This window comes from Biomphalaria glabrata, chromosome 18 (assembly GCF_947242115.1).
Source record: "Biomphalaria glabrata chromosome 18, xgBioGlab47.1, whole genome shotgun sequence".
Classification (NCBI taxonomy): Eukaryota; Metazoa; Mollusca; class Gastropoda; family Planorbidae; genus Biomphalaria; species Biomphalaria glabrata.
The window spans coordinates 21,507,761-21,534,041 of record NC_074728.1 but is presented as its reverse complement, the minus strand read 5'-3'; the positions used below and the strand labels follow the sequence as shown (position 1 = coordinate 21,534,041).

General features: G+C 36.6%; 1 protein-coding gene and 1 long non-coding RNA gene across 8 annotated transcripts in view; both read left to right on the top strand.

The window, feature by feature from the left end:
- The window catches only part of LOC106063595 (uncharacterized), a 55,894-nt gene that overhangs the window by 18,311 nt on the left and 11,302 nt on the right, over window positions 1-26,281 (top strand). For 6 of the 7 annotated variants that reach the window (XM_056017400.1, XM_056017399.1, XM_056017398.1 and 3 more), the window contains 10 exons: window positions 8,929-9,104; window positions 10,457-10,546; window positions 14,144-14,300; window positions 17,346-17,439; window positions 19,114-19,158; window positions 19,901-19,967; window positions 22,829-22,935; window positions 24,125-24,206; window positions 24,798-24,880; window positions 25,986-26,135. In XM_056017400.1, coding sequence (XP_055873375.1) covers window positions 8,929-9,104; window positions 10,457-10,546; window positions 14,144-14,300; window positions 17,346-17,439; window positions 19,114-19,158; window positions 19,901-19,967; window positions 22,829-22,935; window positions 24,125-24,206; window positions 24,798-24,880; window positions 25,986-26,135 — 1,051 coding nt within the window. The remainder of the gene's footprint in view (window positions 1-8,928; window positions 9,105-10,456; window positions 10,547-14,143; window positions 14,301-17,345; window positions 17,440-19,113; window positions 19,159-19,900; window positions 19,968-22,828; window positions 22,936-24,124; window positions 24,207-24,797; window positions 24,881-25,985; window positions 26,136-26,281) is intronic. The other variant, XM_056017401.1, reaches the window with a different exon arrangement.
- LOC129923968 (uncharacterized) lies at window positions 1,233-8,499 on the top strand. The gene is made up of 2 exons (XR_008775940.1): window positions 1,233-2,710; window positions 8,255-8,499. It is a non-coding gene; the product is annotated as an uncharacterized LOC129923968 (long non-coding RNA).

Sequence of the window (26,281 nt, the reverse complement as noted above, 5' to 3'; positions counted from 1 at the left end):
ATATAAATAACGAATTAAATGTAAACATGCTTTGAAACACAAATTTGAAGGTTAATTTTATTAAATAATGAAATCCATAAACTATATATTGTATTTTCATGTGTCAAAAACAAAAAAAAAATCGAACACAAATTATTAGTGCAAAGTTTAGTTCTTAAAATAAGATCTAGATCTAAATACTTTCGATCTTTTCTCATGTCATCATTGTAATCATGGCCTAGATCCATAAAATACTATAGCTGTAATAGAGTTGGTCTTATTTTTTTTTTTTGAGGGTCTTAAGTTTTTTTTAGGGCCACAATACATATAGTACGGTCTAAGTTGGTACCCGAGGAACATTTCTGCCAAGTTTTATCAAGATTGGTCAAGCGGTTATTATTTCTATATGGGGACATAAATACATACATACTGTTAGACACCTTATTTATAGTTTAGTTATTTAGCGACGCACCATAGAAGACGCATATTGAACGGGACTAGTGACGTTTGGGATATGTTGGGTTAGAGACCGGAGAATCAGTTAGCGATATAATCCTCCAGGGTAACGACGTGTTTAGTGACAGAGACTTTTACTGTGGCCTTTTCTTAGAATAAATACATGTTACATTGTTCTTCAGCGTTGACTACATCTCTTTACTAGTTAAAACCGATGTGTTTGTTTTGTCTGGATTGTTGATCAACTACACGGAATACACAAGAACAATAACACCCAAACGCTTGCAGAGTAATTGGTTGAAATTCAACAGTCATCCATAGTTGACCTCAAGACAGCCTGAACAAGTAACATCACAGTGGCGACCCCGAACCTCGAAGCCGAACCTCGAACCGGACCTCGAAGCTGAACGTTTACTCAGGTGAGGGTCGTGCACTCGAAGATATAAAGTTTCATCGGAGTACGGCTGAACACAGCATCATCGCAGTGTGACTTTGTTTCAAGCCAAGTCGTCAGTTTTACATACAGTCGTCGCCTGCTCGATCGTACGTTCAACGAGCCGTTAACTCAGGGTGACCTTCGTCAGGACAGTAATCATCGCAACGTCTGGTCTACTCAACGAGTATATTATCAACGCCTGATCTTCGTATGCCGAATCGACCTACAGCCAGAGGAACCGTTCATTCATAACGGGTGAGAGTTTGTCAGTGAACCTGTTGGACAAATATTTTTCTTCGCTTGAGAAAACAGTCGTAGGAGCCACATAGTCATATCTAGTTTTACCTCGTCAGTCTTGAGAAGGACAGTTTGCCCGCTGTCAGAAGTATTGTGAGTACTACAAGTTTGGTAGCTAACTAAATCGCTCTGTCGTCTTACCCTTTGAGAGATTCTTGTGGAGCAGTTTGCTCATTGAACCGGTTGCTTGCCACTTTTATAACGGTTACTGCGTTTAACCTTTGGAAGGTTAGTGAAGTCGTATTTGTCGTTGCTGAACATTGATATATTTATTATACGTTGGTCTAGACCATATCTAGACTTGTTAATAGTGAAGTAGTGGAAACAGCTACATCCACTTAATTTTGTTGAAAACCGTTAATCGTATAACGGAACGTCGTCGGAGGTGACCTTGGTCTCACCTAGTCTACATTGGACATTACGGACATTTTGGTCTAGTGAAGCAGCATACAACAGCAAACTTCGTCGTACTACCAGAGTAGCAGCAGAAGCAGTGAACTATTTTAGAGAACCGTTATTCGTCAGCCCAGATCAAGTCATCGTCAAGAAAGTCGTTATTCGTCCGCCCAGATCAAGTCATCGTCAAGAAATTCGTTATTCGTCAGTCGTTCAGATCAAGTTGCCGTCAAGAGACTTATTTGTCAGTAGTCGTCTATGCAAATCAAGTCGTCGCCAGGAGAACCGTTAACCTATTCGTCAGTAACTGTGTACACAAAGTCGTCGGAACTACACATACGGTCATCAACAGTCGTCGAAGAAACTGAAACATTTTGCTGTGGCATATCAAGACATCTGGGGCATTACGTGGGATACTCGACACGGATTGTATCCACTGGTAGCACCGGAGAACAGAGTCAGAACTGGAAGAGAAGCAGTGGAATTTGTTGTAGACTAGATTTATCATATTCGAGAATCCGAACAAAGGGGATCTTTCTTATCAAAAGCTAAGTGCCATTTTTCTTATTAGTATATGTTTAGATTGCCCTTAGAAATAGATTTTGTCTAAATTTGGTACGTTAGCCTGAGTAAAATCAGCCTTAAAACCCGTAGGGGTAAAAGACGTAATTTAGATGAAAAGCTATATTATACGTTTAGGATAGTGATTGATTTGTTTGTATAAACGTCATATCCGTTGTTGCTTGGTTACTTCGTGACGTTATTAATGTGTGCCATATTGTCATATCCCAACCCATAGCGATAGTCTCATTTAATTATTTCATTTGTGTATATTATTTTATATTATTTAGTTTTATTAATTTAATTAGATCTGTATTTTTTTTCACTTAATGATAGAAAGTACAGGTAGGATTCTTTTATTGTGAATCAGACTAAAATACATTTTAGTTTGAGCGGTTAAAATCAAACGACAAATATGATTTTGCCATGAGAATAATGCCGAAACTGGCATAGTAATAGTAGTCAAACATTGTCGTCTGCCTAATTTTAGATTCACAAATTTTTGTACATTTCATTTGTACATCTACTGATCTAGACTCTAATTTTGAATATTAATTGGAAAGATGAATGAACTTTTTTATGAAGGTAGTAAATTCTAGATGTATATATCTTGTTAAAGATATATTTGATATTGTATGAAAATATTTATTTCATATGGTTAAATAAAACCATAATGTCTGGATTAGATCTACAGTAACTTACGTTTATCGAACAAGTTAAGCTCATTCGCCGACATTTTTATGTTTGAATTTGTGTATCTCCGTAAAAATTAGACCTAGAAAAAAACTGATTATATCTATGAACTCCTCATCCATTTTTCTTAAAAAGTAGACATGTTTTATTCTATTACTACTCAAAGTTAAACTTATATTTGATGTTAAAGTGAGTCAGGTCGATGATTTCAAAAGCTTAAATTATCGAACACTTTTTTACCTTTATCTTATCTTATCGAACATATTAAGAACTTATCGAACACATGAGAAGTATGGTGTTTTAAAAGCGTTATAATCTTAAAATTTTGTGAAAAGTATGGTGTTTCAAAAGTGTTATAATCTATATTTTTTAAAATTTATATCATGTCATTTACTTTTTACGCCATGTCAAGACAGACAGATTTTAGTCATTTCCACATGGTCCACATCGAAGGAATCTATAATCTATCACTGATCAGCTCTGCTTAGAAACTGACGGTGCTAAGGCTAAGCCCAGTAATGCATTACCGTAGTACTTATTTAGGTCTAAGCTATTTTGAGACATAAGGCCATTAATAAATTAAATCCAGATATTATCTATTTGAGGGAGAGCCTAATAAGCTTTGGTAGCCAATAGATAATTCTCCCCAAGTCATTGCAGGACACAACAGTTTACTTGGTTGACCTCAAAACAAAACATACGGTACGCTGCCCTACGTAACTAGCCGCCGATCTAGCACGCTCAGTGTATGTAACAGCCCAAAAGTCAGTGCTAGATATTTTTCGATCTGGGCGGGGAAAGGGGGGGGGTGCTGAAAAGCTATGGTAGCTTGCGAGCTGTGTTACCTATAGATGTAGATAGATCCGCCCTCCCTAAACCACCTGGTTGACCAAAAAAAAAACACCGTATTTTAGAGCACGCTTAGTATTTGTCACACACACACAAACAACATATCTATATATCTATCACGCCTAGTGTTTGTGACCTAATTAGCGGCTTGACCGTAGGTATTCGAATGATGGCTCCTCCCCCTTTCCCCTCAACATTGTTCTTACTACAACTTGAACAATGTTTTGGGGCTGCGTTGGTGGCCTGGTTTACACCTGTGTGTTGGGCTGTCACTGACCTTTTTTTTTTTGTTGTGTGTTAGTCTGGTGGCTGCGTTTGGATTGAGTCTTGAAATTTACGTTGTTACTTTGCACTGAAAAAGTGTGAATGTTGGAGAGTGGAATTGCGTAAGAAGAAAGCGCGGGTAAGGGGGTGTAGGCAGAATAAGAGAGTGGTTAAATGTGTTATTGTTATTATTTTGAGTATTTGTGATGTTTCAAAGAAGTGTCTTTGTAGCGCATTATGAGCTTTATCATACTTTATGGTATATGGTACTTTATATATAATTTTTTTAGACCCTGCACAACACGTCTAGATCGAGAAGCACAACTGACTATTTATTTTAGGCTGACGTCACATTTTAATGGTCGATCAATTATTGATGATCTCTTGATACAGTGTCTCTCCCCCTCCCCCCATTTTTTTTTTACCTACCAAAGACATTTTTATTTCAAAATACCATATCTATATTCTATACCTCCCCCTTAGCCCTTTCGTTTTATTAATATCTCTTCACATCAAGCACATGCGCTAGGTATTGGTTTATAAAACATAATTCAGAAGTTAATAGAATGGGGCATCTGAAAAAAAAAACACAACTGGATATATTCTAAATTCATTGTTCCTGTGTTATATTGTATATACCTTGCACCTATGGTAGCACAACGATGATAATAGCATCAAACTATATGTGTCATAAAATCAAGCTTTTAAAATGGGTACAATTAGTGCATATCGATGTAAATCTATTTACTTAGAAAAATATAGCACATTTACGGTAAACCACAAATAGCTGATACAAATTGTAACACATGGGTAATTTATATATGTACTTTGCATTACATTATTTAAAAAAATAACAATTAAAAAATATATAATTTAAATATTTTGTGTTCTTTGGGTTATATCCCTTTGATGTTTATTTTTAACATTAAAATGGCGTTCGATATCTTACGAAGCTGAGATTGCTTATATAAAAACTGCTATTATCGAACACCACCTTTTTAAACCTCAATTTTCATGTTTAGGTAGCAAAGGACACTTTCAAGAAAATTGTTGCAAATATTTCTCAGCCTAATTAGAAGCGTATTATATAGGTTTTGTTGAGCTGAACATCATTGGCATTAAAAAATACCCTTAACCCGAGACTCACTTCACTCTTCCCAAGAGGTAAAAAAAAAGTGAAATTTTTATACCAATATTACCAATGCACTTTGAATATAAGTAAAAAAATTATCCTCGGGTGAAAATGAAACTAAATATAACTAAACTATAAAGAAATGGACGATGCACAATAGGAATGGACTAGTTTCGTCATAATCATCGAAATAAAGGAGAATTTTTAAAAAATACAATGGGGTGTTCGATAAGTACCTTAAAACGAAAGTGTTCGATAGATGTAAGTTACTCTAGATCTATAATCTATCTTATCTACTCTAGACAGTCTAGAAACTTCAGTCAAATCAATTTTGAAATTGATCATAGATGAGATCTAGATCTGGTTATTCATACTCATAGTCATAGTGATCTTGATAAATGTAGATCTAAATGGTACTATTATATATACTATAATATACGAAATTTAAATTTGTGTGATACTAGATCTAATATACAGATCTGAATATAACTCAGACTAGATTTACACATTTACTGAATCTATAGAGACATAACACTTAAAACTTGTATAAAAGTGTGTAAAAACTTAAATATAAAATAAGTTTAAAGTATAGCCATAACCAATATAGGCTAAGTAAAAATATATATAAAATAGAAAACACAATGGCTACATCATCATATGTGGACCTTAAGGAGGTTAAGGAAACAGCTATGCAGGATGGAAAGGCCATGGAGTTAAAAGGAAAGGATTTAGCAGCTTATGTACAGCTAGTTGTGAGGGAAGAAATGGAACGTCAAAGACAAGAGATAGAAAGACAAGAAGAACGTCAAAGACAAGAGATAGAGAGACAAGAAAGGATCAGAAAGGAAGAATATGAGAAGCAAAAAGAGGACCAAGAAAGGCAAGACAAAGAGAGAGAAAAAACTAGAGAGCATGAAGCTAAAATGGAGAAGATGAGATTAGATGCAGCACAAGCCAGAGCTCAAACTGAACAAGGAAATAACACAAATAACTCAAATAATATTACCACACAAAGAGACAACCCTAATTCGCAAACATGGCTAAAGAGAAAGATACAAAGTTTTGATGAACAGAAGGATGACATTGGTGATTTTCTGAAAAGATATGAGGCAAAAATGTCTACATTTAATATGCCAGAAGAAGAATGGTCTGAAATACTGATAGACTTCATTCATGGTCAAGCTCTAACAATATGCCAAAACCATGATCATCATATTGATGATAGCTATCAAGTTTTGAAAAGAGATTTGTTGAATGCCTATGGTCATAATGCCACAACTTTCAGAAAGAAATACTTTGAAAATATACCATCAGTAGATATAGAACCTCAAACTACCATTAATATGGAGAAAGATTTTTTTAATAAATGGGTAAAACTAGAAAAAGTAGGAAACTCTTATGAGGGATTAAAAAATTTCATTCTGTTAGATAACTTTATTAACAAATGTGATCCCCAACTTCAATCATTTATTAAAGAGAGAAATTCTAAATGTTTAGATGAAGTAACAGAAATAATGAGAATTTATAAAAATGCTTATCCAACTAATCCATTCTCTACTAAAGATAAGAATAAGGTAGATTTAATAGGATACACAAGTGAAAAAAAAGTTAGAAATAATGATAGATATTCTAGAGAAACTGAAGATAGGTTTGAAAATAGAAATAGAGATAGAAATGCAAGATCAAAATCTAGGGATAATCATTATGAGGAAATAACTTGTTTCAATTGCAATAAGAAAGGTCACATAGCTTCCCATTGCAAAAAAACAACATACTATAGAACAAATGATAGGAACTCATATAAGGATAGAAATCAAAACAGAAGCAGTAGTAAACATAGGGATAGGAATCAAACAAGCAGAGTTTACTATACTAATGAAAATCAGGATAGAGATTATAGTGATGAGGATAGTGATATTGAGCAATTAAATTATGTTAACACTATAGAAGAAATTAATATGGTTGAGGGAAAGGGAAATACTTTTAAACTATTCAAAGGTCTAGTAAATGGAAAATCTATAAATTTTATCAGGGACACAGCATGCACAACAATTGCAATTCATTCAAAATTTGTAGAACCATGGTGTTATTTAGATTACATGAAAAAGGTTAGATTATTAGATGGCAGTATTAAGAAATTTAAGGCTTGTAGAATTTTTATTAAGACACCTTTTTTCACTGGTTACTGTAATGCTGTAGCAATACCTAGTTTGACACAGGATATGTTATTGGGTAACATTAGAGGAATTAGGTCTTGTACCATGAGGGACATTAACAGATGGCAAAACAAATATGAACATTTATTGAACAGAAATGTGTTAAACAGAAATACTAGACAATACAATAGACATATGAACTCATACAATGGAAGAAACATGACTTGTTATAATTGTCATAAACAAGGACATTTTGCTAGAGAATGTTGGAATAGGTTCCATACCAATCAGAAGATAGCGAGTTCTAGTTGTAGATTTGGTGGAAGAATTAACCAAAGTAGAAACAAATACAATGATCATAGATCAAATGGGTACAGAACTTATGATAAACAAAATGACAGGACAAGATATGATGTAAAATAAATAAGTATTCTGGATATGGAATCAGGTTTAAACTTGTCTATTGAAGTTTATAATATGGAACAAAAGAATTTTAAATTAAAGTATTTAAGTTGATTAATGAAATATTTGACTATAATGATAATGAGTAGATTCTATGATGGGACATTCCATAGAATAGTAATAATATGTTTGAAACTTTTAAAGTTATAAAACTAAAGTGAAAGTACTGCTTGTATTTATTGAAATATGTATATTAATTATTGATTGATAATTTTAAATTTGGTATATGCTGTCTAGATTGACATACACTTACATATGGAAGTGATACTTGTAAATACTATATATATAGTACATTGCTGTTTGATATTATGTTGTAATATTAATTAACATGGCACAATCTAAATGTTAATGGAAAAGGGAGATAAGTAAATTTGATGTTAAGCATTTAAAAGTAAGTATGGATATTTTTTTGTGTGTGTATCATTTCATATATCATTGACAAAAGTTAGTTCGATGGAAAAGGGTGAGTATAAAAGAAAAATGGACAAAAGCGTATAAAAGGGTGGTAAGGAAAAGCTTATTGAATGTGGAAATAAAGTCTATAATTGTTTTTGAAATATTGTATTTAGTCAGATTACTGCCAGTGGAGAACATTTGTGAGAAGTGTATGACTTGCCCATGAGATGCCACATTGCTATGATGAACTGTTACTGTTTACCATAGAAGACGCATATTGAACGGGACTAGTGACGTTTGGGATATGTTGGGTTAGAGACCGGAAAATCAGTTAGCGATATAATCCTCCAGGGTAACGACGTGTTTAGTGACAGAGACTTTTACTGTGGCCTTTTCTTAGAATAAATACATGTTACATTGTTCTTCACCGTTGACTACATCTCTTTACTAGTTAAAACCGATGTGTTTGTTTTGTCTGGATTGTTGATCAACTACACGGAATACACAAGAACAATAACACCCAAACGCTTGCAGAGTACTTGGTTAAAATTCAACAGTCATCCATAGTTGACCTCAAGACAGCCTGAACAAGCAACATCACAATACATACGCCAAACATTCGGCTTTATATAATAGATTAACAGATAACAATCACTCTTTAAGTTGTATGAAGTGGTTTCTTGGCTTTAAAAGAAAGTATTTTCAACGTTGAGATATTAACATTTCTAAAGATAAAAAGTATTTTTAATAATCTCTATCTGTTACATTCCTAATGCTAAAAATATTTTTCATATTATTTTTATTACATTTCTAATGCTCAAATGTATTACTTTTTTTTTAAAAATCACAAGTTCTCCTTTCAAGGACAAGACGGGCCTCAAATGATTACAAGCAATCACCCCATACAAGTCATGCAGATTTTCAGACCTTACTGCTTGGACTCAGTTAGAAACTTGTATAGTTTCGGTGGAGTGGCGCTCTCTCTGTTGCTTCCAACAAATATGTACTTCAATTTTTACTCTTGGAGGTAAACATATAGATATTTATATAGCTCTTCCATCGCGTTCAAAGATGTGCACATTTTTCATTTCCAATGAACTCGCAGATGGCTGTAAAGTCCAATCCTCGCTTTAAAAAGCCAGTCACATGGATGGCATGGGTAAGTTGGGAGGAATTCAGACAAGCTTCTTCTCGCAGCCTTTCGTTTTCTCTGCGTTCTTTCATGCTGGGCGTTCTTCTTACCTTGTCGCTTGAGACTCCAACACTCATGACTTCACGCCATGAAGAGCTATCGAGAACTAGTGTTTCCAAGCCGTGAATGTCGTTATCACACTTTTTCAGAGAGCTCTTGGTCCCGCAAGGTTGTCACTGCCGGAATTGGTAATGGAAGTAAGCACGCCACTACCAATAAAAAGCTTCCTAGTGGAATGCGTCTCAAAAAGCCTCTGACAACCTGTCCAGCTCTTGGCGTTCACGTGTGTCTCAGATATTGAGTCCGGCGGAATTGTTTTCACTAACGAAGAAGGGGTGGAGGCGAGTAAATGGCGCCTAAGCCAGGACGGGCTCTTTAGCCATGTCTGACTACCCGCCTAGGATAGGGGTCAGCAACCTTTTGAGTCGAAAGAGCCAAAAATTACAATTTACAATATTTTAAAGTTTTTAAAGAGCCAGAAAAGTTGTATTCTTGCCAGCTATAAATAATTCTCAAACAATGATTTTTTTGTATTGAGAAAAAAACGAAATAATATATAACTAGTGTTTTTCACAACAAATTAGATAATCTCTATCTATCTATCTATCTATCTATCTATCTATCTATCTATCTATCTATCTATCTATCTATCTATCTATCTATCTATCTATCTATCTATCTATCTATTTATCTATCTATTTATCTATCTATCTATCTATCTATCTGCATAATTAGATATTTTTTTTGGTAACAACTAAAGCAATGAAACATTTACTTTTACTTCACTAACAAACAATGGAGCAAACACATTAAGTGGGAGCGTTGGCTTTGTATGGTTTTAGAAAGTGCACTCTTTTGTATTGGGTGGACTCAAAGGCGTCTAAAGATCCTAAAATGAAAAATCCCAATCTTCAGAAGGATTCGAAACTTGGACCCCTGGTGTGGAAGAAAAGCTCCTAACCGATCAGCCACCGCGCCTCCTTGTACGCTTCTGAGCACCAAAAAGAAAAAAAAAAATCCAGTGCAAGTTCGGAGTTTTAACCATGTAATCAGAATTCTGGGGAAGTGTTGGCTTATTTCTAATTCTTTTATAGTGGATCTCAAGTTTTGTAAGAAATATTTACACTGTTCTTATTAAAGCACTCAGTATTCATTCATTTCAAATCATTTTTATATTTTTTTCCCAGCATACCGATTCCGGGATGGTTAGCGACTATGGTCATTATTAAACAGATTGGTGTCCAAGTCGAAGTGTTAGATGAAAAGCAAACCACTATGTAAGTCAGTGATTATTATTTTTGTTTTGTTTTGTTTTTTATTTGGCCCGTTGCTATCCAACTTCGCTAAAAAAAAATCAGACCACATTACATGAACTACGAGTCTGCTCAATTAACCTCCTACATGTCTTGCAAGGTAATATATTTTCTTTAACAGATAGATAATTAGAAAAAACTATGACAAGTCGTTGTTTTTATGTCTGATTCAGGAAACCCGTTCGATGCTATAAAGGCCAAAAAATGTAATATATTTTGCATGAAAGGATGCTCCATTAGGATTGAAGATAATTAACTTCTTAGTCCAAACCACCCCAGGGATGGCAGAGGACGAAAGCGTGTGGGGTTCAAACCAGGGACCACTGAGACACCGAAAGACAGTCTAGCGAGGTCACTAGGGAGAAAGAGCATAGAGAAAAAAGTTTTCGCTTGCGCAACACCAGTCAGATATAGATATGGTCACCAGACCTAAAAAGTCTTGAAACCAGCGATTAAAAGAAAAGGATATTGTTAAATATTATAAACATATTTTTTTATTTTGTTTTATTATAGCTTTTATATAGCGCTACTGTCATGCTTATAGCATGCTCAGAGCGCTTTTGGTGCAATCTCATTTGTGGACCAGTGGGGTAAAGGGGTATCTAGGAGTTGGTTTTCCATGCTGCCTTTAGGCGCTCAGTCGGGTGTCGAACCTCGAGCCCCCTTCTAGGTAGCCAAGCCAAACCAAGTTCAAGCATACTTGGCCTCTCGACCACGCTTCCCACCATATGGAAATAGGAACCAATTATCTTTACTGCTGGGCTAAAGGCTTTAACGGCCCAACCATTTTCGCCTGGGACCTTAATTTAAAACATTACAAAACAAACTGTAGATATGCTTAATGTGTGCAATAAGTTCTGCACCTTGATAGGGCCGGATTTATGAATAGGTAACACAAGTCGAACCTGTCGTGTCTTTGTAAAGTTCCCCTTTCAGACCTTTGGATCAACAGGGCAGATGATATTAAGATCATCTGTTTCTTTGGACAAAGGTTCACGAGAAGGGTGATATGTGGTCAACACAACAAACAAACCGTCTTTACTTTTCCTTAACCTTATTAGAGGGGAGGACTCAGGAGCGCTCTAAAGTACTGAAATTCAAAATTCAAGTCTTCAAGATTCAAACCCAGGACCCCAGGTTTGGAAGCAAAACACTTTACCATTGAGTCAACGCTCGTCCCCCCCCCCTCCCCCAGGTATAAATTAGGGCCTCAAGAAATATTAGCCCTGACATATAATATGTGGACCCCAATATCTCAAACATCTTGTGGACTTTTCAAGTCTCAATAAAGCACAGCAGCTGCCTTACTTATAGAGAATTCATTTACTGAAACAGTCGATGAATCTATATAACCTTAAATGACCATGATACATTTTCCTGTCCATGAGAATCGTTATAGAAGGCCTTGACACTGACCTGCGCCGTCACAACCTCTGGTTACTTTAGATCAATAGCTCTTTGCCACATCACAGGCAATGACTTTAGACTCGTGACGAGGCAAGTGTCACGCGCCGAATGGAAAGGGATGTGTGTTTAATTAGAATAAATTAATTATTAAAATAGTTTAGTTTTGTTGACGTTAGGTCTAGAGGTTTTTAACGCCACCATAGACCAGCGTGCGTTACAGATCGGAAACAGAACACACATGTAGCATTTAATAGAGAATAGAATCCCTTTAGTTATCAAGATAAAAATGTTTAATTTAAATAAAGATAAAAGAGAGAGGGATTATAAAGATGAGGAGTATAATAATACATCCTAAAATAACTTATCTATAAGTAAACATAAATCATCCTACTGACTGCTGACTGTATAAATGTGTGAGTGTCCTATTGTTCGTATGGCTTAGCTCTTAGATTCCTGGATTCGGTGGATGTCTCAGAAGCTTATCTTTCTGCCTTGGTGCTGTAGGCTGTTTTAGTCTGCTAGCATGAGCATCAGCTTGGTAGGTTTCAGCTCCAGCCGAAATGCTGCAGTTGAATTAGTACTGGCCGCATTAATGTGTCCTGAAAGTGGGAGTGACACAGCAGGGGTGGGAGCAAAATCAACAATGATTAGGCAAGTACGGGTGCTAAGAATGGGCTTCAGGTATAGAACTTACTTATCTCTCCTAAGCGCAGTCTGAATGCGTTAGAAAAATCATCAAGGCGATCAGCCGAGATAATAGAAATAAAATAAGATGTACAAATGTATACAAGCGTGCTTCAATGATTAATTGAGCAAAGTAGCAATAATATGGTGGACATAGGTTAATGCAATGTATAAACATGTACACATGAAATGATTATGTTTCTTACTCACGACAATGAGAAATACACATAATGCACATGTTAAATACAAATAAAATTAAGAAAATCCAAATTACAATGGGCAGGGCACGTATCTCGTATGGGTGACGAACGTATGCCAAAGGCAGTCTTTTTTTTTTTTTTTGGTGACATTAAAGGTGGTCGACGTAACAGAGGCACCCCACGGAAACGTTTCAAAGACCAGATTAGGCGTCAATTCGCCTTAGCTGACATAAAATAGAGCACCTGGTATTGTGCTGTCTCGGAACGAGACAGCTGGATGTCACTCACAAATGCCGCGGGATACACATTGTAGACGAAGAGAAAACTCTGTTGCTGAGGACAGACGCAGACAGCGAAAAGAAAATCTAAATCGATCACCTGCGAACAATGGTTATTCTTACCCTGCAAAATATGTAGCTCACACCTGGGGCTGCGCAGCCAAGGGAAATGCTGCATTCCTCACTAATTGTCGGACTCGAAGGCAAACCTTGTTATTATATTTTCAAATAATTGTCTAGAAATTAAAAGAAATTAGAAACTTAATTGAATGTGTGGTTGAAATAAAGTAAAAAAAGTGGAATATTAAAAGACGTGAGAACAATTTATCTGGATTGGAAAACAAGGGCATCCGGTAACAAACACATTTGACTAAGAAGTCTTTGCTATGAATAATATATAAAGAAAAACATTGGATGGATATATTGCACGGACTGTTTCTACATAAGAAGAATATTTGACATTTTGTGACCATATATTCAACGAATCTTTATTCAATAAAGAATTTCCAAAAGATGATGGAAATGGTGTGTAACCATAACCCATAGCTGAAAGTACACCTGTAATGTTAAAAAGTTTATAAATGTTTTGGGTCCAACCAGCTCTAATGGGTACCTGACATTAGTTGGGGAAAAGTAAAGAATATTTGACATTTTGTGACCATATATTCAACGAATCTTTATTCAATAAAGAATTTCCAAAAGATGATGGAAATGGTGTGTAACCATAAACCATAGCTGAAAGTACACCTGTAATGTTAAAAAGTTTATAAATGTTTTGGGTCCAACCAGCTCTAATGGGTACCTGACATTAGTTGGGGAAAAGTAAAGGCGGTTGTTTGTTGTGCTAGCCACACAAAACCCTCGTTAACCGTAAGCCACAGAAACAGATGACCTATAGACCAGAAGGTCTGAAAAGGGAAACTTTTAACTGTTTGCAGGTCATTTTTTAAAATATGTATTTTAAATGTTTTTATTGTTTTCCATTTGGACAGCAATAGTACTACCTGGAAAGCGGGAAAAGAACCTTGGCTAGTCGGTGAATTCAAGATCCGCAAACAATACCAAGCTTCATCCGAATCGCTATTTGGTTGTTATGTTTTTGGCATTGATGCCAGGATAACTTACATGCATATGGCTGGGTATTCATTGGTATGTTCAAATGGCAGGGCCGGATTTAAGTAAGCGGAGGCCCTTAGGGCAGGAATTATTATTATTATTATTATTATACGTTTGAGTTTGACCAGAGTAGGGCCCTGGGTTGACGCACTGCTGTCAATCAATCCGTAGCTCTACATGTATATATTACGTGCCCGCTCGAAACATTCTTTTCACCACGACAACGTTGCCTTTCGTAAGGCGTAAAATATAAAAATTTAATATAGGCCTAAAACAATACGAGAAAAATTGTTCAGAAATAAAAACAAACAAAAATGTTTCGAAACCAAAACACTAAAAAAAATGTTTTTTAAAAACAATAACAATACTAAAATTTTCTGATCCCCAAATATCTGTTATAGTTTTTTCTTCTATTGTGCGAAGGCCCCTCTCATCGGAACCCCGGGTACAGTAGCTCTGCCTACTCTCCCGTAAATTCGGCCCTGACAGATGCACTTTGTCACTAAAACTTAAAATGCTTGAAAGATTGCCTATCAGTTGTTTTTTTTTTTTTTTATCATATACATTTTCGATGTTTCTTCAATAGAAACAATTAATATGTTTTACACATGTCCATGTGTTTACTTAGCATGTGTCCAAGTGTTTCTCTAGCGTGTGTCTATGTGTTAACCTAGCATGTGTCCAAGTGTTTTTATAGCGTGTGTCCATGTGTAAACTTAGCATGTGTCCAAGTGTTTCTCTAGCGTGTGTCCATGTGTTTACTTAGCATGTGTCCAAGTGTTTTTCTAGCGTGTGTCCATGTGTTTACTTAGCATGTGTCCAAGTGTTTTTCTAGCGTGTGTCTATGTGTTAACCTAGCATCTGTCCAAGTGTTTTTCTAGTGTGTTTCTTTGTGTTATTCTAGCATGTGTCCAAGTGTTTTTCTAGCGTGTGTCCATGTGTTAACTTAGCATGTGTCCAAGTGTTTCTCTAGCGTGTGTCCATGTGTTAACCTAGCATGTTTCCAAGTGTTTTTCTAGCGTGTGTCTATGTGTTAACCTAGCATGTGTCAGAGTGTTTTCATAGCGTGTGTCCATGTGTAAACTTAGCATGTGTCCAAGTGTTTCTCTAGCGTGTGTCTATGTGTTAACTTAGCATGTGTCCAAGTGTTTTTCTAGCGTGTGTCTATGTGTTAACCTAGCATGTGTCCAAGTGTTTTTCTAGCATGTTTCTTTGTGTTATTCTAGCATGTGTCCAAGTGTTTTTCTAGCGTGTGTCCATGTGTAAACTTAGCATGTGTCCAATAATTAAATAACAAACTTACCAAAAAAAAAAAAAAACGGAAAAATATCACTTGTTCTGCGCATGATAAATTAACAGAACCACTCACACGAAACATAGACATGTCTCATTTTTTGTTAAGGACATAATACAATGAACGTAAATAGCATGACCAAAACTGTTCGCGCCAAAACGTCCCTTGCGACAAAACGGCTGCGCCAAAACAACATTCGCGCTAAAATTGCTGCGCCAAAAACGGCCGCTCCAAAATGTCCTGCTTCATAATTTCCAGACACTAGTTCAAACACAAGTTAGAGTTAGGTTTAACAGTTAACTGGACATGGTTTAGATATACACGCTGTCACGTAATGTGAAGAAGCTGTCTATTTTTTAGATTGAATATTTTGCATCGCAAGTTTATGGCTATATGACTATATGTTACTAACAAGTAATCTATAATATAAAGCAGAAAGTAAGGTGTATATATGCATGCATGTTACGCATGGAAATCAAAACCATTTCATCAATCTTGATGAAACATGGCATAAATTTTCCTTGAGTTCTAACTGGAACCGTAACGTTTGTATAGTAGACCTAAAGCAAACTAAAGAACCTCAAAAAAAAAAGGCCAACTCTAGACCATATTTATCATGTTTACATAAAATAAGATCGAAAGGATCTAGATCTAATATTTAAAACTATACTTTGCACATATGCTTTTTGATTTGTCACATGAAAATACACAATATTGTTTATTGATTTCATTATTTAATAAAAATTAACCTTTAAATCTGCGTTTCAAAAGCATTTTTTACATAAATTCGTTCCTTATATCTGCGTATTTCAACGTTCTGACGTACTTAATAATACCATTCATTTAATAAGTCGGGTAAACCCGTTTTAATTGTACTTTCTATCCCATTCATTTTGCACTACTTTCATTTTTAATACATGTGAATGTATTGGCTTAATGGGTAAACCCATTTTTTGCAAACCTACTTTTATATTTTCAGAAGAAAAACTTAAAAGGAACGGTATCTATGTTTAATATACATCTAATCCACTGCATTAGCCCATCACTATATTTAGTAAATGTATTCAAATTAAATTCTATTGTTCATTAATGAAGTGTGTATTTCATTGTAGTAATTACAAGTGTTAGTATACATGTTTGGTTTACACTTTTAAAGAAGTCTCTCTGGCATCAGGATATAGTTTGAGTGTTCAAATAGTGTTGTAGTTCGTCTTCATATTAGAAATAGGACATCCGAAACGCATTGTCTGATCTAGACAAACTCATCGTAAATATCTATAGCAGCTTATCGTAACACCTTGACACTATAAACAGGTAATGACATAGCATTACACACTGGCTACGCCCGTCGATTTGGTTGAATGGTTTATTTGGAACTGAGCTTCCCATTCTTTTTCTTTTTTTTTTATTTAACGGACTAACGTTTGGTTGCCTTCTTTCTCTCTCTCTCTCTCTCTCTCTCTCTCTCTCTCTCTCTCTCTCTCCCTCTCTCTATCTTTCTTTTTCTTTTTATCTCTGTTTCTCTCTTTCTCTGTCTTTATCCATTTACCCAACCCTAATTAAATAGAACTACTCATTTAATGATATTGTTATTCTTTTAATTGATTCACGTATTGCCATCGACAATGAATACTAGTTCAAAAATTCATATTAATCTGAAAATAGGAAATGGGAGCGTGCCGAAGAATCCCTTCTGACGGACAAACATACAGACAGACAGTTACATAAAGCTACAAGTTAATGTTTTCATTTAAAAGCTTTGTAGATGTGTTTATTCTCCCTAGAATGTTGAATGCAACACCAGTCAACCAGAGCCTTCTGATAACATCGACAATGATTGTGATGGGTTGATTGATGAAGAAGTTGAAGATGGCCGAGGTAAATATGTAAACTTTAATGTTTATTTTATAAATAAAATAAAATAATGTTCGATTGTTAAGAATTTTCATTATTAATTTAGAATCCACACGCTTGAACACTAAACTTAGCCACCATTAAAAGCATGTTCTTGAAAAGTGGATTTGGTTTAAACTTTGATCAGATCACTTTGTTTCCAGGTCAGGGCTTTATGGAAAGAGACTCTTGGCAACGCTTCTCAGCCTCTGCGGAGTGAACAAATGTTTGTAACAAAAAAAAAAAAAATACCAATAGAGAAACAAAATAGAACCTCGTTGGATGAAATGGAATAAAGCCCTAATTACTTGTCAAAGTCGACAAGTCTCTTAATGGGATCGTTTTCACACTGGTAGATATATAGTCATGGAAAATAAGAGTCTCCTTGGGGTGCTCGCTCTTCGAGCTGTCTGTTTTATCAGCAGATTGATATGAGTCAAGGAAAAAAAGGATGTATCGAATTAATATGTGCTTCAAACCGGTCAGAGATAAACAGATTTTTTTTTCAGGTCGGTGAGGTGTATCTTTCTTTTACCAAAAATTTTTTTTCTGAGAATTCTTTACTGTGATTCCAGAGAAGTCGCATATGTAACTCCAGAGAAACCTTGGATCCAATTCCAGAGACGTCTCATATTGTAATTCCAGAGAAGTCTCAAACTGTAAATCCAGTGAAGTCTCAAACTGTAAATCCAGAGAAGTCTCAAACTGTAAATCTTAGATGAAATCCCAGAGAAGTATCAAACGTTGTTTTCGAGAGGTCTCATGTGTTATCATGGGTACCCGCAGACATTTCTAAGGTTTGGCTCTAGTGCCACCTATAATTCTGAATCAGTCAAATTGTATAGCCAAATTTTTCACCATCAGATTCAGAGGCATTACTAGGGTAGGGGTAAGGGGTCAAAATTTGAAAATACCCCCCTGGGTAAACTGCTAATGTGTTACTCAGTGCCTACTTCTGAGTTGTCTTTTCCTTGTTACCAATTACTCATCCATTCTTGAACCAGTTGCCCGGATGTTGAGGCCTGTCTAACTTAAAATAGTGACCGCCCAACAGCACATCAGCTGTGTAATTGACATAATCAAAACCAGAAGTGACCGTGCTGAGGAATACTTCAAGAATGGCATCCTGAATATGGGGAGACGACTTACAAACTTGGTATTGAGCTGATGCTGCAATCAACAGACAAACCACTGGCTTGCATTTTGAGAGTTATTACAGAAGAAGTCTCAAAATGTAATTCCAGAAAATTCGCAAATGTAATGACGATCACTAAAAAAAAAACGAGATTTACTTTAAATTGCACAACGATGCTTATATTGAACATTGATACTGACCATTGGGAAGACTTAGCCTTAGACCGCACTAGTCGGAGAGTGACGGTGACCAAGAAAGATATAGACAGCGAGCAAACATATGGACTCAACTCTTGAAGTAAAGCGTGCCTCACAGGAAATGGCCAGCTTCTCTAACACCAATGCGAACGCCACTATGACCTGCAATATATGTGGATGGGAGTGTCTCTCTAAAGTAGAACTCAACAGCCATATGAAAAAGTGTTCTACGACTGAAGATGATGCTTTTATATTATTTCGTTAAAAATTGTCAGTATTTCAAATGGCATGAATTTTTAAATTGTTCTTTCTCTGGTTTGTTTGCAGACAGTGATCATGATTTTTTAGTGGACGAAGACATCAAGAAGAAAAGTAAGTTTTGACAGCTTTGGATAAATCTTATCTTATCTTATCTTATTATGGACGTTACTTTATGATGATGATTACGTCCTACGCATCATGCATTTAGTCATGCATATTAACCAATGACCTAAATTCTGCCAAGTCACATGTTTTCCTGGCTGGCTCAGGCAACCCATTCCATGCTCTAATAGCACTAGGGAAAAAGTAGTATTTGTACAAATTTGTCCTAGCATATGGGACGAGGAATGTGCCTTTATCTTTGTGTCTTTCTGAGTATTTTATTAAATTTTGTTTTTGAATTTGAAATGTGCCGAATTATTTCTGGGTCTTATAGACTAAATATGTTCAATGCTTTATTATTGCTAAGTTAATTTTCAGTTAGAGAGAAAGAAAGTTAGAGAAAAAGAAAGAAAGAAAGATAGAAAGTTAGAGAGAAAAAGAGAAATAAAGTTAGAGAGAAAGAAAAAAAGAAAGAAAGAAACAAAGAGAGAAAGAAAGAAAGTTAGAGAGAAAGAAAGAGAGTTAGAGAGAAAGAAAGAGAGTAAGCAGCCTTGCCTTTTTCTTGTCTAACTTTAAATGTATCTGTTAGCTTCTTACCACAGTGCTACCGTATTTAGATACTTTGATTACATATTTGAATTATACTCCTTGTATCGAGTAAATGGACATAAGCCGCATATAAGTTCAAGATTTATACAATACTAATGATAGCTTTATAATTTATGCATTCTTTGATTTCATGACTGACTAGTTAATGGCGAGTGGAGCAAGTGGGAAGGCTGGCAGTGTCACAATGACACACACCAGACAAGGGCACGGTAAGTGACTTGACTCAAAGAAACGATGTTTATATTCTTGTTGTATTTTTAGTGGCCCACTTATGTGAAACGATCAATTTGTGGAGTCGTTGCGTCCATTTTATTTTGGGTCTGTCATGCGTTGATCGTAAGACTTTAACCCCTGTTTAAAAATGAGATTACATCTTCGCAAGTGTTTTGCTTGAAATGGGTAAAAAAACAAACTTTTAAAATTTCAAGCAAATAATTTTTATAAAAATCCAAAACTATCAGTTTTTCTTCCAAAACATTTAAAAGGCTAAGTGGTAAAGCGCTTTGCTTCTGAGTCAGAGGGTCCCGGGTTCGAATCCTACAGAAGACCAGCTTATTTTGGGGGTCATTATTGGTGGAAAAGTAAAGTAAAGGTTGTTGTGCTAGTCACATGACACCCTCGTTAACCGTGGGCCATAGAAACAGATTATTCTTAGACCGCATTATCTGAGAGGGGGAACAAACATTTATCATTTGTAAAAACGCCTTCAATAAGTTTAGCCACAGTGGAATAGAAAGTGTGATAACTCTATTTAATAATTATTTATAATGCTTAGTATTTAAAGTATTGAGGCGCGGTGGTTAAGCGATAAAACGCTTGGCTTCCTAACAAAGGTACGGGATTTTTAATTTTGGGATCTTCGGGCACCTCTGAGTTGACCCAGCTCTTATGGGTACCTGACAATAATTGGCGAAAAGAAAAGGTGGTTTGTCAGTCGTTGTGCTGGCCACATGACATCCTCATTAACCGTGGGCCACAGAAACACATGACCTTTACATCATCTGCCTTATAGACCACAACACTGGCCTAGGATCTAGCTCAGTACCTCCAACTCCAACACTGGCCTAGGATCGAGCTCAGTACCTCCAGCTCCAACACTGGCCTAGGATCGAGCTCAGTACCTACAACGCCCACACTGGCCTAGGATCGAGCTCAGTACCTCCAACTCCAATACTGGCCTAGGATCGAGCTCAGTACCTCCAACTTCAACACTGGCCTAGGATCGAGCTCAGTACCTACTACTCCAACACTGGCTTAGGATCGAGCTCAGTACCTCCAACTCTAACACTGGCCTAGGATCGAGCTCAGTACCTACTACTCCAACACTGGCCTAGGATCGAGCTCAGTACCTCCAACTCCAACACTGGCCTAGGATCGAGCTCAGTACCTACAACTCCAACACTGGCCTAGGATCGAGCTCAGTACCTCCAACTCCAACACTGGCCTAGGATTGAGCTCAGTACCTACAACTCCAACACTGGCCTAGGATCGAGCTCAGTACCTCCAACTCTAACACTGGCCTAGGATTGAGCTCAGTACCTCCAACTCCAACACTGGCCTAGGATCGAGCTCAGTACCTCCAACTCCAACACTGGCCTAGGATCGAGCTCAGTACCTCCAACTATAACACTGGCCTAGGATCTAGCTCAGTACCTACAACTCCAACACTGGCCTAGGATCTAGCTCAGTACCTCCAACTCCAACACTGGCCTAGGATCGAGCTCAGTACCTCCAACTCCAACACTGGCCTAGGATCGAGCTCAGTACCTCCAGCTCCAACACTGGCCTAGGATCAAGCTCAGTACCTACAACGCCCACACTGGCCTAGGATCGAGCTCAGTACCTACAACTCCAACACTGGCCTAGGATCGAGCTCAGTACCTACAACTCCAACACTGGCCTAGGATCGAGCTCAGTACCTCCAACTACAACACTGGCCTAGGATCTAGCTCAGTACCTCCAACTACAACACTGGCCTAGGATCGAGCTCAGTACCTCCAACTACAACACTGGCCTAGGATCCAGCTCAGTACCTCCAACTACAACACTGGCCTAGGATCGAGCTCAGTACCTCCAGCTCCAACACTGGCCTAGGATCGAGCTCAGTACCTACAACGCCCACACTGGCCTAGGATCGAGCTCAGTACCTACAACTCCAACACTGGCCTAGGATCGAGCTCAGTACCTACAACTCCAACACTGGCCTAGGATCGAGCTCAGTACCTACAACTCAAACACTGGCACCCTAAAAACGAAATAAACACAAAACTCAACTTCTACTCTAAAATTAGAAACAGCGACAACCTTATATAACATACAATAAGAGATACCACAACGAAGTAACTCGCCCTAAAACGGGTCTCAAAAATCCTACTGAATAATAAGTCCAAGGAACTAGTACAGACTAATAATCTTTTACGGTTACAGACCAACACACCGTCGGTTTCAACTAAATTCAGAGAATGAACTGCCTCCTACAAAAAAAAATGACCAATAAATGTCACAGAACTTTGTGACAAAGCAAAAACAAAACAAAAATACAAGTAATACGAGTAGAAGGATAGAAAAAATATACAGAGTTGGAGCAAAGCAAAAGACACTTGTCCGAATTACGTGACCGTTAGGTCTTTATCCTGGTGATAAATCTATTTCGTTCGGATATTTGTCAAATAAATTACAGGCTATTTGTGTATATTTTTGAAATTTTAAGTTCAACCCTGATATAGGAGCCCATTTCCTAAAAAAAAAAAAGGTCTTCAGGTAAAGTCACTTTATTACAGAACTGTGCAGATAAAACTTAAGTATTTACAATAGTTTTCTATATCTTTATCTCAGCTAACAATTATATTTTTATGTCGATAGTTATTGTAACTCTCCTAAACCTCTTCTAATTTTTGAGATTTAAACGGGACGGACAAACGGACGGACGGACAGACAGGCCACACTAAACTAATAAAACTAAAAGGTGAAGTCACTTTATTACAGAAATGTACAGATAAAGTTAATTAAGTATTATCAAAAGAGTTGTGTATCTTTATCCCAGCTAATAATAGTATTTTCATGTCGATAGTTATTGCAACTCTCCTAAACCTGAACATGGTGGCAACATGTGTCAAGGAACGTCTAAAGAAAGTATATTTGTCAACATGTGTGGAGCAATAACGACACCGAAACCTAGTTAGTATAAAAGTAGATAATACTCATTTGCTAAAAGTGTAATTTATTTTATTTCCTTTTATTAATGCCATTTTTTTCATCTTCTTTCTTTTCTCACTGTCTTTTTATTTCTCTAGAGGGCGTGGTGGCCTAGCAATAATCATTTGTTTATAAACCAAAGGTTCTCTAGTTTGAATCTCTGGGGTTCATATGAAGTTCTACTGACACATACATTCAAGCAACCTTCAGATCCTCAGCATCAAAATTACAGCTTATAGATTGGATTTGGAGGTGCTACGGCGGAGTGGTATAGCGCTTGGCTTCTGAACCAAGAGCCCAGGATTCGAGTCCTGGTGAAGACTGAGATTGTTAATTTCTGAATCTTTAGAGTTTACCTTGCTCGAACGAGTATCTAACATAAATTGGGGAACAGTAAAGGATGTTGGTCGTTGTGGTAGCTACATGACATCTACGTTAACCGTGGTCCACAGAAATGTCTGAAAGGGAACTTTACTTTTTAAAATTTGGATTTGACCCAAGGTCTTGAATTGTGAAATAAATATGTCGACACAATGCTTCATATACAGTGACACATAATTAATTATTTTACAAGTTAACTTAAAACGTTTTTTCCTAAAAGACAATATCTCATTTATCAAGCTAAAGACATTATAAACGAACGGCTAATTTACTCTTAATTAGTAATGAAGAGTACAAAAAAAGAGACCAATTTTTATCATGCTCCAACCCCCCAGCCCGACTCCATTATTTCCAAAAAAATATTTTTTGTGCGGTTTAAGTTCATCTATCTAAGATCTGCTCCTGTATATTCCTCTGTCCACCCATCTCCCACAAGTTGGTGTTTTCTGTTTTGTCGTACCAGTGGACAAAAAAGAAAGTAAAGCTCCCCTTTCAGACATTGTGGTCTATAAGGCACATGACATAAAGGTCATCTGTTTCTGTGACCTACGGTTAATGAGGGTGTCATGTGGCCAGCACAACGACCAAAAAAAAAACGCCTTTACCTTTCCCGAACTAATGTCAGGTACCCATTTAAAGTGGGTGAACACAGAGGGGAAATATGATCCGAAATTCAAACTCTGGACCTTCGGTTCGGAAGCCAAGCTCTTTACCGCTCAGCCATCGCACTTCCATACCAGTGTATTTTCAATATGTAAAAACAAATCTGAAACCTCAACTCCATTTGCAGATTTTGGTGTTTGGAGTCAGTGGAGCGAGTGGGACTGTAGCATACCTTGTAGTGATGGAACTCAGCTCATTCAACGATTAAGGTAGATTTAAAATAAAATGTATTCACGTGCTTATGTAGTTTTAACATGACGAGTATTGAGATTTATTTATAGTCAAATGTAGACAATGTCTTTAATGGTGTTAAAGATTCTATTTCTCTGGGGTCATTCAGCAGTGTAAAGCTATACTGGTTCACTGACCCCGCTTCGATAGATACATTGGTCTACTGACCCACGATGTAATCTATACTGTTGCATTGACCAAATTCTATAATTTCTATATACTTAAGCTATGCTGGTTCACTATAATAAAACAGCTACATTTATGCAATGACCCACGGTGTCCTGCGTTGTAACGTTATAAAATTTGTTAAAGAAAATTAAGATTGTGACAAGACATCGGCATGGTCGTGTTATATGCGCTCTGGACTATCGTCACCAATAGTTTCGTGACAAAATATTTGCTTTCAAATTTGTCAAAAAAATGTATTATTAGTGCTAAAAGGAAAGAACTACGGGGTTTTGAGCTCAAATAGCTGCATATATTTTCTTCCCATGTTTTCTACTAGCGTATGTTCCGTACATATTCAAGAATTCGTTATGTTTTTTGAACTTTACTTTTGACTTCTCAAGACAATGTGTCACAGTGAACACAGCCTACGGACAACATTGTGCAGGAAAGAAGGGGGACATACGACCTTGCTCTTTATGTAAAGGTAACAAACGGTAGTCAACTTGTCTTATACACACACAGTATAGATATAGACAGACAGACAGATAGATAGATAGATAGATAGATAGATAGATAGATAGATAGATAGAGACAGACAGACAGACAGTTACATATATATAGACAGACAGACAGATAGATAGATAGATACATACATAGATAGAAAAATGGATAGATAGATAGATAGAGACAGACAGATAGATAGATAGAAATAGACAGACAGATGGATAGATAGATAGATGAATGGATAGATAGATAGATAGATAGATAGATATTATTACCGATACTTTTGCCTCTGAAATCGCCTAGCGGTTCAAATAGTAGCATATATAGCTTTTACCTAAACTAAATATTAAGCTACGTAGATTACGCCCATCCTTACATGATACCAACATCTTTTTAACAACTATTTTATAGATTTATAAATACTATATAGTGACTTTTAAATAATATTGTACACAGAGGGGCATTTTGAATGAATCTACCAAAAGAAACCAACTAAAAGAGACCAACTATCCAGAAAAAAATGGTTTTATTTTATATATATAGAAAAACAGTTTTGTTGTTATGGTTTTTCAACATTGTTTTTTGGTCTGGTACAGCTACATTTCGACTGAGCTCCAAGCATCGCTATGACAGATAGGCTGTTTTCATTCTAAGCTTCAAACAAAGTCACGATGTTTACCTGTCCAATTCATGATGGCTTGTGAAAAAGAAAGAATGATTGAAAATGGTAGACCCTAGTCTAACGACTGATGCCTGCCCCACAACTCTACTGTCACTACACCCCGGTCCCTCACTTTAGGGGGCCCCCCATAATAAGTGTTCGAATTTTTTTCTAAAATTTAAATATTAAAAAGTACGCCACTATCTCATGTCATGATGTCGAATGCCAGGGGCTTCTAAGCAGATTAAGTTCCTCGGGCCCTTAAATGATGGCCAATTCCTAGCTACTCTACTGTGGTGCCCCCACCAAATGTGGGAGATCTCTATGCCCCACCCTGTACATTGAGGTTAAGATAAAAAAAAAACACTAATTGTTATTTATTATGCAACACTTGATGTAAAAATCTGACACTTTCTGTGACCAGAAAACTCTGGTGGTGTATGTGCCTCCTTTCACTGGGGAGAAGCCTGTGAGAAAGAGTGCTACAATTGCCAAGATCCATGCTCTAAGCACGAAGGGATTTGCTCAGGCTGCAAGGCTGGTTACAAAAATTTCCTCAACGCCTGCGAAGAAGGTAAATCTACGTATAATTTAACAGTTGATCAACTATACCCAAAACATGGGGAACGCTTTGGGAGACAAGTCCTTGAGCTACTGAACCTTAGGCAGATTGCGTCGCTGATGATCCCAAACCGTATGAGATTTCCGCTCCATAAGTCA